Source organism: Arvicanthis niloticus, chromosome X (genome assembly GCF_011762505.2).
Source record: "Arvicanthis niloticus isolate mArvNil1 chromosome X, mArvNil1.pat.X, whole genome shotgun sequence".
Taxonomy (NCBI): domain Eukaryota; kingdom Metazoa; phylum Chordata; class Mammalia; order Rodentia; family Muridae; genus Arvicanthis; species Arvicanthis niloticus.
The window spans coordinates 54,879,532-54,898,689 of NC_047679.1; the positions used below are offsets into that span (position 1 = coordinate 54,879,532).

General features: G+C 50.3%; 1 protein-coding gene across 4 annotated transcripts in view; it reads left to right on the top strand.

Annotated features, from left to right (window-relative positions):
- Positions 1 to 83: 83 nt before the first annotated feature.
- Nlgn3 (neuroligin 3) overlaps positions 84 to 19,158 on the top strand; it is a 30,376-nt gene continuing 11,301 nt past the window's right edge. For 2 of the 4 annotated variants that reach the window (XR_004604543.2, XM_034485290.2), the window contains exons 1-5: positions 84 to 1,844; positions 4,509 to 5,164; positions 5,799 to 5,858; positions 10,459 to 10,518; positions 12,175 to 12,324. Coding sequence is in view for 3 of the 4 variants with exons in the window: in XM_034485290.2 (XP_034341181.1) it covers positions 4,708 to 5,164; positions 5,799 to 5,858; positions 10,459 to 10,518; positions 12,175 to 12,324 (727 nt within the window). In the remaining variant the exon portion in view is untranslated. The remainder of the gene's footprint in view (positions 1,845 to 4,508; positions 5,165 to 5,798; positions 5,859 to 10,458; positions 10,519 to 12,174; positions 12,325 to 19,158) is intronic. The other 2 variants (XM_034485291.2, XM_034485292.2) reach the window with 2 other exon arrangements.

Consider the following 19,158-nt stretch of genomic DNA (forward strand, 5'->3'; position numbering starts at 1 on the left):
AGAGCTGCTGCACTCAATATACAGAGCTTCTTTGCAAAAGAAGTGTGTGAATCTACACATGGAAGGGTCTCCTGTGAGAGTGCCAGGGAAAGGACGAACAACTCACAGTCTTTATGCCTTCCACATCATCTTCCTCTTCACCCTCTGGCCTCTGCATTTCTGAGTTCTAGCTGCACTGTTACCCTTTGTTCCCTGCTCGAAAGCCACCTGAATGAGCTCCAAGCCTCAGTCCTTGAAAGGCAGATTCCCTCCTCAACTAAACAGTGCAGCTTCTTTACATCTCTCTTCCACTGGGGATATACCACTCGAATAAGGGTTCATTAGGCTGGAGAGAAATCAGTGGGTCCCCGTCATCCTTCCATAACACTCCAGATACTGGCTTCATACAAGCTGAGAGGAGGGGTAGAGATACCAGACAGTGCCTGTCATTATGTCATCTCACGTGGTCCCCATCATACACCAAGCTAACTAGAGAACTCGGAAGGTGACATTTCTAAAAAGTTGCTGTCTGTGGGCATGTGATGTCATGTGATGTAACAGAAGTCCAGAGTGGCTCTAGCGGGAAGAGAGACCAGCACAAGCCACACCTGTTTCTCCCTGACCTGCTGCTGGAATCCCATGTTTTCATACAACCTACCTTGGCAGTTTCCCAGAGTGACTGTTGCTCACTCTCAACTCAAATTTCCTTCAGATTCACATTTGAAACAGACTGGGCCAGTTTCACCTTTGTGGTCTCAATCCTGCCTTAAGTCCTCAATCCAAGGCTGTGCTGGGGACCCCAACTACTTTATGACAGTGATGATTTCTTTTCTGCCCAGCTAGGGCTGGAAGACGTCTATACTAGCCTGATGGTTGGGTGATAACTGGAGGGTACCCCCAATCTATAGTTGCACCCTATCACTGGGAGGTGTCAAGTATGCTGTTAAAAGCCTACATGCCAGCCAATGAATATCCAAGTTATTTTTAAAAGTATCCTGAGCCCCAAAGCCCATCTACATAAAGGGTTTACTCAAGTCAGAAAGGAATGGTGCTCCCGGGTATGGTAAAGCCAACACAACTGAAGCGTTTTGTTTTCTTGATTTGCTCTATCCTGGCAGGAGCCCAAGGGGTCAAAGTTTGGCTAGGATAAGGGATATTCAGCAGGGATTTAGGGGTGTATGTGTGCTAGGTCAAGGGAATAGGTGTACTACATACAGAAACTAGATAAAAAAAATATTAGCTATTGGGATGAGGGTAAACGGCAGAATGGACAGACAACTGATCTGTTGAGACTGAATCCAATTCACCTTGACAGAAGCAGTGGAAGTGAATGACATTGACCTCTGCGAGGGTAACAGGATGAGGGCACAGTGGCCCCACTGGTGATTGCATCTCGGGTGGTGCTGGTGCTAAGTAAGGAGAGGTGATGGTTGCCAGATGAGGGCTCTGTGGCAAGAAACTGGATCTTCTGTATACAGTGCCTCAGTTTCTCCCTGTGTGTCAAGGTCTCAAGCTTTGCAGATAAAAGTTTGGATTTGTGGTCCTGGAAGATCACCTACCTGTCTAATAGCTTGGAATGTGAGGAGGGGCAGGAGCAGAGCTTGCCTGAACATGGTGTATGCGTGTGTGTGGGATTGGGCCATGCCCCAGGACTTGAGCCATCACTGGCACAAAAGGAGTTAATGCCAGGGACCGCGCCCCCCCCCCGTGTCCGGGCACGCGCAGCGCGCCCCCTTGGTGCGCGGGCACAGCAGCCAGGCTGCCGGAGAGCTGTTCTCGGGGATTCGAGTGCGGAGCCCTTGGCCTGGAGGCGATATGGGTGGTCCGTGGCCCGGTTCAGTCGTTTGCAGCCGCCTAGGGAACAGGTGAGGCCGCCTGCTTCGGTCTCTCATCCTCTAGCTGCCCATACCTTTCCCAATCCTGTCCCCTCCTAATCCCAGGTCCCTCCACCTCCCCGGCCAGTGGCTCCCATCCTTTTCAACCCCGTGTTCTCCATAGGCACCCCTGACCTCCCGGCCCTTCCTCGCTTTGCTTCTCTCCTCTACCTCTTCCCTAAGTCCTGCATCCCTATCATCCTTCCGCCCATGGTTCCTCTTTCTATCGTCCAGCCTGCATGCTCACCAAAAATACCCCTAACCAGAGCCCCCAGCCCCATTCCAGTATTGCACACTGCTAATACCCCCTCTCCTGCAGTGCACCCCCACACCCCTTCCATCATAGCATCTTACAGCCAGGTTCCCTCCCCCACTCTCTGCAGCCCCCCCACCCAATGGAGGCCTTTATTCTCGCCTCCCCATTCTAGGGCAATTTCATCTTCTAATACCGTTCCAAACCTACATAGCCCCCAATACTGCAGTCCTCAACACTAGTCCATTCCAGCACAATGCCCCTTACCCAATACTGCTCCAGCCCCCAAAGTCCCCTTAGATGCCATTCTCATCCCAGCATTGCTGCCTCCCCTTGTCTTCTCCCAAATTGCAAGTTGGACTAGAATGGAGATCTTGGCCTTGGGAACTCACAGTGGGTCCTAGGGTACAGAGGGCATTTGGGGGTCGGTTGGTTTGTCTAGGTGTTCACCAGAGGGAGGGGCTGCAGCGAATTGACTCAACAGGGGAATTTGGCATTTGGCGCCGAAGGGTTACTGGAGAGGAAGGCCTCTAGAAAGGGTTAATGGAATTTGTGAGGTGGGGGCAGGATCGAGGGGGTTAATGGGGGGTGTGCTGGCGGGGAAGCTGTGTGAATGAGCGGTCTGTGCCCCAGAGTTGCCATGGAGACGGTGAATGGGGGGATTGTGTGAACTCAGCTGCGGACTAACCCCCCCCATATACACACCCACCCACTCCCTCCTGCCCCACCTCCCTACTCCTACCCCTTCCTTCCCCTTCCCCTTCCCCTTCCCCTCCTCCTCTCCACCCGGGTGCATTCTGGGCAGTGTCTGGGATCTCCCCACCCCATACTTTGCTCCCCATTTCTTCTAAGCCCCCATTCCTTTAGTCACTTTACCCGCCTGCCTGATTGCCTGCTTTCCTCTCCATCTTTCTCTCTTTCTCTGTCTCTCCCTCTCTCTCTCTGTCTCTCCCTCACTGTCTCTGCCTCTGCCTCTGTCTCTGCCTCTCTCTCTCTCTCTCTCTCTCTCTCTCTCTCTCTCTCTGTCACACACACACACACACACACACACACACACACACACACACACACTCTCTCTCATTCCCCTCCCATGGTGGCCAATTGCAGATTGCTGGTCGTTCCCAATCTCCCTCCCCCACCCCTTCAGCCACTTCTTAAAGGAACATGCCTGCAATCTCGGAAGGCGGGAGAAATGGGGGAAAACTAAATGTGACTCTGTGTGTGTGTGTGTGTGTGTGTGTGTGTGTGTGTGCGCGTGTGTGTGTGCATGTGTGTGTGTGTGCACAGACAAGTACATGTGTGTTCATTGAGTGTTTGTGTATCCATGTGGGACACACATGTCTGTGTGTCCGTGTATGTGTTGACTGTAACTGTGTCAGAAGGCCTGTGTGTCTGAGTGTGTTGCTATTTCTGTTTCTGTCTCCACCTATGTGTCACCATTATGCTGCTTGTGTCTGGATATTTACCTATGCGGGTATGTGTGATTTTGCTTCAGTAGGTCTGTGTGTGTCTGTGTGTGTGTGTGTGTGTGTCTGTGTGTCTGTGTGTGTGTGAATGTATCACTGTGTGGCTCTGGCTGTGTGAGGCAGTCTGTCTTGGAATGTGGGACTAGATGAGGGGATCTCTGTGGGTTTGGAATGTATGTCTCTACCAGTGAATATTACAGTGTCTATGATCTTGCCTTGGTCTTTCACTCCTTCTTTGAGTCTTATGAGTTTATGAGTTCCAAGTGTATGTCCCTACACCCTGTTGTTTATTTTACACTGGACTAGCATCCCACAATGCCTACTGTGCTCAGGAGATCCATTTTTGCCTTTGTTTCTGGCATTTGGTTTGAATGGAGAGCTAGGCAGCAGCAATGACGAAGGTTTAAGGACTCCGCAGCAGTGAAAGCTGAGGAGAGATGTCAAGGAGAGGCATGGGGGGGTGACTTTGGACTTGGGTAAATGGCTCTTGTGCTCCCTGCCCTGCCTGAGGGTGAAGGGCGTCTCTCTGTGGGACCCTCTGCTTGTCTGCTGCTGCTTTTCTTTTCTTACATCTCCGAGTCCTGGAGTGAAGTTGGCAGCCATACTGGAAGCTCCATCTCCAGCTCTCCATGTCACTACATGCCCTGACTCCAGCAGACCCTGGGGCTCGCCACTGGTGCTGGAATTGGAGTTAGGGACTGAATCACAATGGCAACGACTGTTCCTCTGTTCATGCCCTTAGATTTTTTTTTCACACAATGACCAGACACATAAAATAGTTCTAAATAGCAATGGATCACCTGTGAGTTTCTGGACCCCTGGGTGTTTGAAACCTCTATTTGTGGGAAAATAGGCCAAGCCCGCTGGGGTCCCAAAGACTGACCCTAGAGCCCTCACAGACCATCTTAGATGACACATGCTTCCCTCTTTCCACAGGCCTGTCTGGCCCTAAGGGAGCCCTCTTTCGAAGTGGTGGTGCTCAGAAGACCTGCTCTCTGCGTTGCTGGGCACCTGTAGGTGTCCCTCGAGAGCTCAGTTTTGAGGTTCAAGTCAGTGTGGCCATGAAGGGGCTGCCTATTGGGCTGATGCTGTGACCCTGGAGTCTTCCTCTCCTGCCAGTCCCCCTGCCCGGAACATGTGGCTGCAGCTTGGCCTGCCCTCGCTGTCCCTGAGCCCCACGCCCACAGTTGGCCGGAGCCTGTGCCTCACCCTGTGGTTCCTCAGTTTGGTGCTGAGGGCCAGTACCCAGGCCCCAGCACCCACAGTCAATACTCACTTTGGGAAGCTAAGGGGTGCCAGAGTACCATTGCCCAGTGAAATCCTGGGTCCTGTGGACCAATACCTGGGGGTACCCTACGCAGCTCCCCCGATCGGCGAGAAACGTTTCCTGCCCCCTGAACCACCCCCATCCTGGTCGGGCATCCGGAACGCCACACACTTTCCCCCAGTGTGCCCCCAGAACATCCACACAGCTGTGCCCGAAGTTATGCTGCCAGTCTGGTTCACTGCCAACTTGGATATCGTCGCCACTTATATCCAGGAGCCCAATGAAGATTGCCTCTATCTGAATGTGTATGTGCCCACGGAAGATGGTGAGTGCTGCGGCCAGGCACTGTGCCCTCCTTGCCTCCCGCCTGCCCTGTTGTGTTTGTGGCTTGCATGTGGTTGTGTGCCCTGCAGCATGCGTCTGTCTGTCTGTGAAAATGCTTCTAACCATCACTCCGCTTGGCCTTTCCCCTCCCTGTTCTTCCTTCTCCCAGCATTGTCCGAGCTCCCATGTGTGAGTGACACTGATGCCAGAAGGGGGCTGGCCAGGCCTGAGAGCTTTGACAGGTCTAGGTCCAGTGCTGGATGGGGGTACCCTGGGGGAGTATGGGTGACTGCTGGCAGCTGCCCGCGGGAGGATGCTGGCTCCACCAGGCTCCCCTGTTGCCATTCCACCTGCTTCAAAAGGTGGTAGGTGTGTGTGGCTGAGGGAGCTGGGTGTGCGTGGGGGGTGGGGGGCAAGCCTGGTTGGCGATGCTTAGGTGCCTCCTCTTCCACTAGCTGATGCCTCCTCCCGCGGGGGTCACATTAAGGTAAGTGACAGAAATAAGGAGATGGTGGGACAGGCTCTCTGCCATGTGCCGCTGCAGAGCAGCTCAGCTCTTGGGGCCTGGGTGGGGGGGATGCATGCCCCTGGGCAGAGGCCTCCTGTTATTTTTTAGTTTTTTATTCATTTTACAGTAAAGCGGATTTCCAAGGAATGCGCCCGAAAGCCCAACAAGAAAATTTGTAGGAAAGGAGGTAGGTAGCGAGCCGGCGGGGAGGGAGAGAGAGAGAGAGGGAGGGCTGCCTGCCCACCTGTCCCTGCCCCTGAGAACCCAGCCTTCCTTCAAGTAGTCCAAGTTGAGAGGGCGGTGAGCAGGCTTAAGATCCCACCTCCTCTAAGCGCTCTAGCTGCTTTGTAGAGAGGATCCAGTGGCCTAAGGCAGGTTCAGAGCAGAAGCAGAAAGCCCATTGATACCAGTCTTCCCAACTCCCCGAAGGAGAGTACCAAAGATAGAGCCAGTGGCTCTTTTGGTAATACCTCAGAAGAAAACCAGCAGTCAAGCTGGAGCCAAAGGCTCCACCTTTTCCTTCAGCCAGTGCAAATCTAAGACCATCCCTCCAGTACCCTGTCCTGGGTTAAAAGTCTATACTCGACTCTCCCCCACTGAAGCATTTATTTGCTCTTCTGCGACACACCCTGCCCCCCCCCCCCCCCAGGCAGAACATAGTTGAAAGACCCAGGCTACTCCTGAGGCAAAAACTGGAAATCTCTGGAAACTGTAGACTCTAAAGAAAACCAATTTTAAATTCACCCTCCTGCTGAAAGGAATTTATTTTCCTGTATAGTAATGTTTCCTGTTTGCACACCACTTTATGTTTTCTGCAAGGGTTCTCCTATTTACCTCATAAATTCCTCTCTATATTTCGGGAATTAAGCAAGGCAGGAAGCACTATTCCGATTTTACAGATGAGGAACCGAGCCCAGGGGAGTGACTTGCTGTATAAGGCCCTGTTGCCAGTCTGGGGCAGAGCTAGGGCCAAAACCTGGGGCTCTTGACACTCAGGAAATGTTCTTTCCACTGTAGCCCATGAAGGCAACTTCCACCTGGCCAATCCTGTCTCCCTGAAACATAAAAGATCAGATGTGGCTAGATTGGGCTGTGGTAGCAGCCTAAGGAACAAAGACAACCACAACTCACCCTTACAAGCCTTTGGCAAGCTTGCCCTTTGTTTTCCTTTGATGCTCTAGGGCAGGGTTTCTCCGGTGTCATTGGGATTCCTGGGAGGGAACAATCCCTACTGAATGAGAATCTCTAAGGACTGCTAAGAATCGGCACATTCAAAAGCCCAAATGGGGAGGGCTTTTGATGCAGGCTGGAACACGGAGTCAGACTTGCTGCCCTTAAGAATAGTGTTTTACCTCTTTACACCCAGCCCAAGCCCTCACACACAGTAGGAAGCATGCAGAGGCTCTCATGCAAATGAAGGACCTCTGTAGTGCCTCTTAAGCAGCACTGCTTGTCTAGGAAGCACAATCCCTGAGTGACCCCAGGCTTCGGCTGCCAACTCATACGGCATTCCTTTTATTCAGTTTCAGTTTTCTTTGCTTTGCTGTGTTGTGGTTTAGTTTTGGAGCCAGGGTCTTGCTATGCAGCTCAGGCTGGCCATGAACTCTATGGAGCCAAGGCTCAGAGGTCAGACTTTTTTTTTTTCTTTTTCTTTTAAGAGCCTCCATTTCCACATGGGAAGGCAGAAAGACCATTCTGGCCATAACCTTCCATTAACCTATACATGTATTCAGGGAAAGGGTTTCAACGCTCCTGGTACAAGTTACTTAGTGGGGTACAGTGGGGCGAGGAAGAGATTAATATTAACCACTGCTTAGGAAGAAAGATCTATCAGGGCTCCAGTAAGAGCCAAGGGCAGGCCAAGCTCATGCTGAGATTTTGGCCAGATTGCTGACTGGAAGCTGCCATGCACTGTGAATGTTTTGCCAGTTGTAATTGTGAATGATGGGCAAGGTGCTGCTGGGCTGTGAAGGGAATCTAATCTTTGGTCTGAGGAAGCTCCTAACCTGGTATTAAAACTGCTGGATTCCTCAACTCCATAGGCCAGTCCGGGAAGTGGGCTTTACACAGGATACGGGAGGGCATTTGACTGTTTAACTGTTCAGATTAGTTCTCTATCATGGGCCTATTAGCCATTTGAAAAAAGTTACTAATCATGCCTCTTTGGGTACACTTTGTGTGTGTGTGTGTGTGTGTGTGTGTAGTGCACAGGGGGGCAGGTGGGGTGGCGTATGTGGGATCCTCCATGCCCCTATGTGTTCGGGTGGTACCTGGTAAAGCCCATGGCAGCAAGGAATTGATAATCAGGGACATGCTAAAGGAGCAAGGCCTCTGTACAAGAGGGGGTAGGAGAAGGCTAGGATGTTGGACCAACCAAGTACCCTCAGACCCTCACAGAAGGAGCCACCAGAAGTGAAGGGTGTCCTGGGAAGAATCTACTCCAGCCCCTGCCTCCGAGGAGTTGAAAGAAACTGATGTCTAGGAATGAGTTTGGCGGCTGATCCACTGTGTGGCTGCCTATATGTCTCATTGAGATTCTAAGAGCAAGCCAGGCAGGTGGTGAGCTAATGTGTTAAGACAGTAGGCGCCACTGGAAGTTCAGGAAGCCAGTGGCTGTTTCTAGTAGAGCTGGGTTTTGCTATCTTGTAGTATGAGAGTAGTTCTTGTTCAGTCACCAGAGTGAGACCCACAGACAAAGAGAGCTATTTGCTTGCTCCAGGTTGAAGGTATCTGTGATCATGGATGCAGGAGGGTAAGGTGTGGGGTACCAGCAGAATTCCTTCCATTTTAACATACTAGCCAGCAAGCAGGCAGTAGATCATGTCTTTTTATAGCCATTCCAGGATGTCCTTCTAGTCTCCTCATAACACGGAGAAGTGGTGCCAGCCTAACCTGCCTCCCCGCCCCAGGTTCTAAATGCCTTTCTTCTTCCTCTAGTCTCTCTGCTCTCCTCTCCTTTCATGTTCCACCTCTTCTCTCATCTATTCCCTCCTTCCCTTTCCCTTGCCCCTGAAAGGTGGCATGATGCAGTGGAAAGACCATAAGGGCTTTGGAGTCCAGCAGACCTGGGTTTGATTCACACCACTAGCACTTCCTAGCTGTGTGATCTTGAGCAAGTCACTTTACCTCTCTGAACCTCAGTTTCCCCATCAGTGAAAGAGGAATAAGGATAGTGCCTATGTCACTGGGATGTAAGAGTCAACTAGAGCAGCAACAGTAGAAAGTTTGGCATGTGGTACATGTTCAGCACTCAGGATACAGTAGGAACCATTTCTCTCTCTCTCTCTCTCTCTCTCTCTCTCTCTCTCTCTCTCTCTCTCTCTCTCTCTCTTTTTCTCTCTCTCCCCTCCCCCTCTCCCTTCTCCCCTGTCTCCTCTCTGCCCTCTCCCCCCTCTCCTCTGTTCCCTCTCCCCACTCTCCCTTTTCTCCTCTCCCCTCTTTCCCCTTTCTCCCTTCTCCCCTCTACCCTCTCACCTCTCCTCTCCCCCTACTCTCTCCCTTCACCCCTCTCTCCCCTCTCCCTTCTCTCCCCTCTCCATCTTCCCTCTCTTCTCCCCCTACCCTCTACCCTCTCTCCCTTTCTCCCTTCTCCCCTCTACTCTCTCAACTCTCCTCTCCTCCCTACTCTCTCCCCTCTCCCCCTCCTCCTCCCCTACCTTCTCCCCTCTCCCCTATCCTCTCCCCTGTCCCCTTTCCCCCTCTCCCCTGCCCTCTCTCCTCGCTCCCCTCTCTCCCCTCTCTCCTCTCTCCCCTCTCCCCCTCCCCTCCTTCCCTGTCCCCTCTCCCCTCTTTCCCCTCTCCCTTCTTCCCTCTCTCCCCTCTCCCCTACCCTCTCTTCTCTTTCCCTCTCCCCTCTCCCCTCTTTCCTCTCTCCCTTCTCCCCTCTCTCCCCTCTTTCCTACCCTCTCCTCTCTCTCCCTCTCCCCTCTCCCCTGTACCCCCTACCCCATCCCTTCTCCCCTCTTTCCTCTCCCCCTCCCTCCCCTTCTTTCCTCTCCTCCCCTTTCCTCTCCTCTCCTCTTCTCTCTCCCTCCTCTCCTCCCCTCTCCTCTCCTCTCTCCTCTCTCTCTCCCTATCCCCCTCTCTCTATTCCTTTCTCCTTCCCTCCCTCCCTCCCCCCTGGCTCTCTCCTAGAGCAACACTTGCTGCTCTTAAAACTGGTTCCTGTGGGCAGGAACCCCATGTGCCGTTCACAAGCGCAGAGGGCCCCGGTGAACAAAGCCAGAGGGAAAATTTCATCTCCCATCTTCCCCTGTGGGAATCAGGGTCAGCTGAGGCCCAGCTCAAATCTGCCCACTGGGCCCTGGGAGCTCAGACTTGAGGTCCCTGGTAAACACCTCTGCCCTGAGTATATCACATAGGTGTTCACATAGATGCTGGCAGTGTCACTCCCTACCTTCAGTACCTGTACCTGCTCTCCAGCTCAGCCTGCCTGTGTCTAGACATGCAGCCCTTCCATCCAGAATGAAGTTTCCACAAGTGGGCTTTTGGCTCTGTACCCCAGCCCACTTGCTGCTACCTCCTTCCTAACTGCGAATGAACTTGGTTGGGGACAGGGAGGCGGGGCAGGGAGGTCAGCACAGCAGAGGCCTGCAACACCATCATCCTGATGAAGGTCTGGGCCTCAGCCCACCCATTCCCTCAGTTCTTGCCATCCCTCCTGCCTGTCCTGGGCCCAGGCCCAGAGCTGGCTTGCTGGGCCACACTGCAGTCATGCTGTTTTTGAATTCTCTCTCTGTTTTGTTCTCTGTTCTGTGCTGTTGTGTCTCCCCGTGTCTGGTCCCCAGGATCCGGCGCTAAGAAACAGGGCGAGGACTTAGCGGATAATGACGGGGATGAAGATGAAGGTATTTGGGGGCTGCAGGGCGCGGCGGCTGGTGCATGGCACAGAGCCCCTCCCCTTCTCAATGGGGAGAAGCCCCGTCTGTCTGTCTGTCCGTCCGTTGGTGTGTTTCTGTTCCTGTACAAGGCCGTTGGGCTGTTCCTCCGTCTTTGGCCTCATTGGCCACTGGGACTTCTGGGGTAATGGACACGGCTGGCAGGAGCAGGGGACCAACCACAAGTAGAGCCATAGGGAGGGTGTCTTCCTGGTCCTGGCCCCTGACCCCCTCCCATCTTCTATGACTCATGGGCACCTGCCCATGCCTGGCAGCAGAAATGGTGAAGAACAAGTAGGGCCAGGGAGGGTGGGGATAGGCACAAAGAAAACTGGATGGTGAGGGAATGCCTGGGTTTCACTAAGGGGAGCCTGGCTCCTGGGAGAGTGGCCCTGATAGGGCACACCAAGGGGCAAAAGAGTGATATTCAAAGACAGCACTTCCCCAACTTTCTCCCCCAAAGAAAAATGCACTAGGGCTAGAGGTTGCACTATGTTGGGGACAGAACCAGAAAAACTGTGGCCTAACAAGCCACAGGCCCAGACAGCATAGCCATCAGTAGATGGTCTAAGAGTCTCTGGTGGTGATGGGACCATCCTTCCTCCTTGGGGTGACAAGGTTGTTTATGTGGCAGCAGACAGCATTCCCTTTTCCACTCATGCGCTGGGCCTGCCCCTTTGGAGACCCTGGAGGGGCCAAGCAGTTCAGGGGATCCACTGGTGACTGGCAGGGCTGTGCCAGTGTGGCAGAGAATGGGTCATCTCACAGACTGACAAGTGACAGGCAAGTCAAGTTCAGGCCTGGAGCCTTCTCTTGACTGCTTCAACGCCACGCCATGCTGGCTGGGCTTGGGAGCAGCCCCCTGAGCACTGGATACTGGCCTGGGTGGAGACTTCTCCTCCATCTTAACTCTGGCTGGGCAGGTCTTCTCATGCCAAGTTCTGCTCCACCCCAGTGTTTCCAGCTAAGTTTGCCCAGGAAGAATGGGGGATGTGGGCATGCAGTTAAACCATGTCTATAAGGTTCCCCCACCCCATCTCTACAATTCACTACCCCCATTCCCCCACCTTCCTGTTCTTTCCCTGTGCCACCCCTTCTCCCCATCCTTCTTGTCTCTGTCTGCACTGGGGGTGGGGGGAGGGTGGGGAATCCAGCTGCTGCCAATGGCTGTTTCCATGTAACTGGTCTAGTCCTGGGGGTTTCAGGGATCCCCAGCTCCTGCTTTCTAAAGCCATGTCAGGTCCCAGGACTCCTGGGTGCACAGGGCAGGAACTCACCGGATGCTGCTAAGGGCCTACCAAGCCCTCTCTATTTCTTCTCCACTTCCCCCCACCCCAGAAGCTAGCCGTGATTACCCAGGCCCAGAGAAATTATGTCCACATGGCCATCTTCAGTTGGGAGGCGCTTGAAACCCAAATCCTTAAGAAATATTCTACAAGTTCAGCTCTCTCTGGCCAGTGCTTAAACTCCGGGCCTAGCAGCCCCACGAGTCCTGCCCTCAGGGGTGGTGGTGGTGTCCTGGCACCTGGAATAGCTTTGCTGCCCGCACCCCCTCCCCCAGGGCTGGTGGGGGTAGGGGAGGAAGGGCATTCTACCTAGCCTGTGTGTCACCCCTTCTTCTTACAGACATCAGAGACAGTGGTGCTAAACCTGTCATGGTCTACATCCACGGAGGCTCTTACATGGAAGGAACAGGCAACATGATTGACGGCAGTGTTCTTGCAAGTTATGGCAACGTCATCGTCATCACCCTCAACTATCGGGTCGGGGTGCTAGGTACGCTTCTCTGAAAGGGGGAGGAAGGAATCTCAGGGAAGCCAACTTAGGCAGTCCTAGTTCTCTAGCTGGTGTTAATGACCAGATTCAGGATGTTATTCCTTCACCCTTATCTACATACCAAGGGCTTTCTTGTATTGTCAGGCCCCTTTTCAGAATATTTAGATGTCAGTAGAAATTCAGTTCAAAATGTATACTTCTTTTTAAAGGACAGGTTAGATAGGGTAGCTTAGGTTGGAGTTGAACTCCTGGTTTAGCCTGCTTCCATCTCCCAAGGGCTGAGATTATAGGCCTGGGCCACCACCGTATATAGCTTAAACGTCACAGTTCTTAAGTCTCAAGCCAGACTTCTGTTACCAGACTTTTGCTTGGCTGAGTTTTGTAGGTCCTGTTAATTTTCTAGTGTCTTATCTTTATCACTGTTCACCCAGCCCCACAGCCCTAAATACCTATGCATATGTAGATATTCCTTTTAATCTACCATGTGTCCACAGACACTTATACACTCACACATCACATCCATCCACCCACTCCCACACATACAAATCCTTCTCACTCCCCAAGACACATATGCATACAGCTCTAGTCCACTCCTACATACGCCCTCACAGAGCGAGACACATACAGTATCACACACATAGCCACATACCCACACACTGTATGTTCCACATCCACACTCCACACAGATCTCTGTCACCTTCCATACACACACACACACACACACACACATTTTTATATACTCTGTTCCACATCTTTTACCTACGGCTACAACAAACATACCATACATTCCTAGAGTCAGTTTCTGCTACCCCTATAATGACAACTTACACAAATACCTAGACTCTTCTGTGTACATGCCTTCCACTACCCTTACACACACACAGGCACACACACACACACACACCCTCCCACACATCCCATTGTACATTCACTTCACACATGATGTATTTCACGTATACATACATTTCTCTCTCTCCTACTTTACATAAAGCAAGCCAATATTCTTTTTCATATGGTAACCATTTCATTCACTGCACGTATATCCCCTCACATCTACACACTGAATAGACCCCCTCCGTGTGCTTATAGGCATACACATGTACACAGTCTTTCCACATATACTCTGTCAATACATATTCAATACATACACATGTCCTCACCCCCTTACCTCTCAAATACACACACATCCCTGTATCTCAAGCTGCATCTGTGCACGTACACTCACACACACACCCCTATTTACTCTAGCCACATGCATGCTTCCTCATGTATACACATGTACACATTCCTTTTTCTTCCACACATGGATCACTTCACTCTTAGTCATGGTGTGTACCTATGCACACACATACACGCTTTCCTCAAAGCCTCCCCCATGCACCACCATGCATCTTACCTACCACATTATTCTGCTGCCTAAATCATGTTGGGTGATTTGGGCTCTTCCTCTATCTTATGCCTTCTCTGATGACTGCCAGTACCTAATCTGTGGCCAAGATCTTGAGATAAACAAATACCCTAGAGAAGGTGGCAGACAGCCTTGCTCTCTTTTAGTTGCTCAGCCAGGCTTTCCATCCTTGTAAATGTGGGCATAAAGAAGCCAACTTCTTCCCTGGGGAATTGTGTCCTCAGGATTTGAGGGGGGGTCTGTGGGCCCCGATGTTGAATCAGCAGTTTGACTGGTTGTTGGACAGGCGCTTGTTGCTTTGCCAGTTCCAGTCCAGGCCCCTGTGCTGTATTTGCTTCTGGGCAGGGTTATATGCACAGAATGGCAGTCTTCTCTTAACTTTGCCTCAATTCTACATGGGACATACATCTGTTTAGAGTTCAATCTGGAGAAATGAGGTTAGGAGTGGTGGTGTATGCCTTTAATTCCAGCACTTAAGAGGCAAAGTTGGGTCTCTATAAGTTCAAAGTCAGCCTGGTCAACAGAGCAAGTTCTAGTCTAGTCAGGGCTATGTAGTGAGATTTTGTCTCAAAAACTGTTTTCTAGACTGTGTGTCCTTCATTGACTCCCTTGGGACCCTGAGTGTGGAACATTCATGGCACCTGTCTGGTCTCCTCATGATCTAATGGACTTTAGATTCCATGGTTCTTCCCTGTTTCCCCGTCTTTCTGCTCTGTCTCAGACACCATGGCAAGGCCCTTATGTCCTATTCAGAAAGGGAATCTGAGTGTCATGGTACCATGGAGGTGACTGTAAACTCACACTCCAGGGTCACACAGTTCTGAAAAAGCACCAAAGATGATCACATATATGTGAACAGTAATTGATGGCTCAAAGCGATTTGCTAGTTTCTTTTCTCTTACTAGAAGAAAATATCTGATTCAGCTGCTTTTAAAGATTGTAACTGCAGTGGTGGCGCATGCCTTTAATCCCAGCACTTGGGAGGCAGGTGGATTTCTGAGTTCGAGGCCAGCCTGGTCTACAGAGTGAGTTCCAGGACAGCCAGGTCTACACAGAGAAACCCTGTCTCGAAAAACCAAAAAAAAAAAAAAAAAGATTATAACTACAAGACTCTGTTTTATAAGCCATACCTGAATGTGCAGAGGCTACTAAGGATATGAGCCAATAGCATCAGACCAGTAAGGAATGGAAGAAAAGAAAGAATGGAGAAGCAAGAGAGTGAGACAAAAGTAAGAAAAAGAATAAAATTACAGATGAGAGGAAGAGGTTAGGAGTACCACTGGGACTTGAGGCAAAGAGGAAGCATTAGCTTTCAGAGTGATTGAAGGGCTCCATGGTCTCAGGCAGGAGCGGCGGGCTGTATAAAAGACAGCTGGTTGGGAACACTCTGTGTAGTGGTGTCCTGGTTTTAATGGTAGCCTCTCATCCCTTCAGCTTCTCTATGAGACATCGGTTTTCTCTGTATAGTCCTGACTGTCCTGGATTTTGATCTGTACAGCAGGCTGGCTTCGAACTCAGAGATCTGCCTGCCTCTGCCACCTGAGTACTGAGATTAAAGACATGTGCCTCCATCATCTGAGTGAAAAATTGTTAATCTTCTGAGGCGGTCTTGCACTCTTCTGAGATTCTGATGATAGCTGTGGAATCTTCATCAGACCAATACAGACACACACATAATTTTTAATTTTAAAGACAAAAATCTAACAAAATCTAAAAAATCTAAAAAAAGCCTTGAGATTGAGACTCCTCTGTCTCTGTATCCAAGTATGGGATTATAGGCCTACACCACCACACTCAGCTCACAAATAGCTAAAAAAAAAAAAAAAAGCAAAACAAACAAGCAAACAAACCTCAGAACTTCATAGCTCCCCCTGAAGCTCAGCCATGAAAATAAAGCGCAGGCTAAGAGCACTGACTTTACAACCTCCTCTCCTTTGGGTCATCAGAAAAAAATGCATCTTTGAGATTAAGCAATTAACATTACTCCATAATCAGAAAGAGTTATAAACTGGGATTTGGTCAGAAGTTCCCGAACACTTCCTCTGTACTCCCTAGTTCCTATTCTAGATCACAAATATAATCAATAAGCCACTAATTGTGTTCTGGGTACATACAAGATGTTTTTGTCTCTTGGCACTAGATGTAGAACATGAGTTTGTCCCCAATGCTTGGGGAGTTTGCTGTGTAGCTCTCTATTTTGTTTTCCAATATATATATATATATATATATATATATATATATATATATATATTAAAAGGCAGCCAGCTCTGGACTCCAGTTGTACACATTCGCTTGCCTGTCTTCCCAGCAGCCCCTCCTGACTGCAGTCGGTCCATGTAAGCTTCTGTCTGGGGTGTTGAGAATGTCACTAGCTAATTCATGGAGATCTCCCATCCATTACCTGCCAAGGCCGAGGGTGTAGCTATTATTTGAGACATTCCCACTGATTTGGGGGCCAAGAAAACAAAAGGAGTATAGCAGTATATTGGATGTGGCTAGACCTAGAGGTAATGGATACACTGAGAAAGTAATAGCTTGCCAAGTTTTATTCCGGGTTCCAGAATTCACTTAATTCCACATCATTGCTCAGGTATCTTTCAGGCAAGCTGAAAACATGGTGAGTGACACTCTTGGAGTGACACAAATACCTAGTTTTGATACAGTCTGCCAGATTCCTCTCTCTTCTGTTGACAAGCAGCTTGTGTGTACTGCAATAGAAACTTGGGTTCAAGGAGACTGACTCAGACTTATTGTGGCAACTTGTGGAGTTGGGTATTTGAGTGTTCATTTTCACATAGTTTCTGTGGATGGCCATGAGTCTACGAAGCAATAAGTAGCTTCTCTCCTAGGCTGCAAGACTTTGTGCACTCCTAGTCAGTCATGCTCACCCCCACCACCTTCTGAGCCTGCTGGCTGTAACATTTAAAGCAGGACTCTTTGTGTAACGAGTATGCATGGCCCCAGCCACATACTTCACTGTTCCGTACCTGGAAGCTCATGAGGTCTGAGGGAGCAGAGGTATGGCCAAACCCTCTCCTCAGGCTTTTCAGGCTTTGGCCTAATCTGGGAGATTGGGAGATTGCTCATGTTGGAGAGATCTGCTCTACATCCACTGCAGGCTCCCCTTGCTGGCTAGGATAGCAACTCTAACTCTCTCTCTCTCTCTCTCTCTCTCTCTCTGTCTCTGTCTCTCTCTCTCTGTCTCTCTCTCTCTCTCTCTCTCTCTCTCTCTCTCTGTCTCTCTCTCTCTCTCTGTGTGTGTGTCTCTCTCTGTCTCTCTGTCTCTGTCTCTCTCTCTGTCTCTGTCTCTCTCTCTGTCTCTGTCTTTCTCTCTCCCTCCCTCCCTCCCTCCCTTCCTCCCTCCCTCCCTCCTTCCTTTCCCTATCCCTTCCCCTTCCTCCTCAACTTATTTCTTTCAGGGCCTTGCTGTATAGTCCAGGCTGGCCTTGAACTCATTCTGTGTGGTCTTGAACTCCAAATTCTTCTGCCTCTGCCTTCTGAGTGCCATGGAAGTGTGCACCACCATGTCCAATTAGGACACAGACAACTTTAATATATCTCACTGAATGAGGCCTTGACAAAGATTGAAGCCAAACCTGCTATTGTCTAAGTGAAAGAAAGGGGGAAAAGATAGAAGGGAAGGAGAGGAGAAGGAAGACACATTGCAAATTTTGTTAGAGGATCTCAAGGCTTGGGCAGCTGTCCTGGGTACTAGCTGGCATAGGTCCTCCTCCTCCTCCTCCTCCTCCTCCTCCTTCTCCTTACCATTACCCCCAGTTAGGTTTTAAGATTTACAGGACTCACTTGCATTTCTGAATAGGACCCACAGACTGCTTCCTCCTGCGTCTGAAGGAACTAGAGTTCTTCTACTCCTTGTTGCTCAGGCTTACTCTAATCCCCTCTCCTCCTGTCATCTGGAACTCAGCATTAAGGAAGACTTGTGCTAAAGTTCTGGGAGGAATACTTATGTACTTACTACTTACTTAATTTGACCAAATGAAATTAATAACACTTGGAGATGGTAAGATGAATTCTTTTACAGAAGCTACATACACAAAGATCTGAGAAAGAGTGATGTGGTTTTCTGTCTGCTTGGCTCTATTTGAATTAAGCTTCTGCCTGCAGACAGCCAGGACTGCCAGCCAGCTCTCTGCGAGCTATGGGCTCTTCCAACATGGCCCTGAACCAAGCTGATTCCAGGTGCTGGAAACAGGCTTTTTAACTGTGGTGTCAAAGAATACTGATCCAAGTTTGGGTTTCCAGTGTGTAGGAGCACAGCAATTACACCTGGAAAGGACCCTTAAAGAAGCCTAGGGCAGGAGAAGATAGCTAGAGCCTTCCAAGGAACCCAGGGATCAAGGAAGATATAGAGGAGATAGAGGAAAGGAGGCAGCAGGATCAGTCTAAAATGGAAGCACAGGGTGGGAGGGGGGATATAGGACATCTCTGTGGGATAGCCAGCAGGTGGGCGGGAAGGTAGTCTCCATGGTAACAAGTCTCCACGGCAGCAAATCCCAGCAGGTGGGTGGGAAGGTAGTCTCCATGGTGACATGTAGTCTCCTCAGCAGCAAATCCCAGTGGGTGGGCGGGAAGACCTGTTTCTGTGGTAACGCAGTGCACTGACTTCCTCATTTCTCCATCACATGAAAAAGATGATCTGACCCAGTGGCTTCTCAACTTTAGCAGGCATCAGCATCACCTGGAGAGCTTGTTAACAACACAGATTGCTGGGCTGCATCCCCTTAGAGTTTTTAATTGCTTAGGTGTTGGAGGAAGGGAAGTAAGGCCCTGCCCTGAGAGTGATGAGAAGGGGGCCATACCAAAGCCCTGGGAAGAAGTGGAGATGGACAGATTTGCACAGGAAGAGCAAGGCGAGCTTAGGGATCGCTGCCTGTGGGCGCTTCACTTCAGAGAGAGAACGAAGGGGAAAATGTAACTGTGGATCTACCACGTGCTTGCCTTATGCTCATTTTATCCTTGTTACAACCCTTTGAGGTATTTTTATCCCCATTTTACAGAAGAGGAAACTACGGCCCAGAGATTTTAAATAACTTGCTGAAGGCCACATGTCTAAGATATATTCATCCTGCATTTAACAAAGGGCTGTTTGGCTCCAGGGTCCTTGCTTTCTCCCCATTCTATCTTGACTGATGTTAGGATCATATCCCCAGATACTGTATCAGGGCAGAGAATGTTGGGTTCTGGTCATGTGTAAGCTCTGCAGTTTAACCCTTCTGCCTAGAGGAAACAGCCACATCAAATCGTCTGCCCCCTTTCCAAAGTAGATCATGGGTGGGAAGCAGGGGTTTTTCCCTGCCTATATTGGTGATGCTGGGCCTTCCAAAAAGAAGCAATCATTTATGTTGGCATTTGTGAGGTGGGAAGCGCTACATGGCTGCATGCTTATCCTCCATGTGACGCCTCCC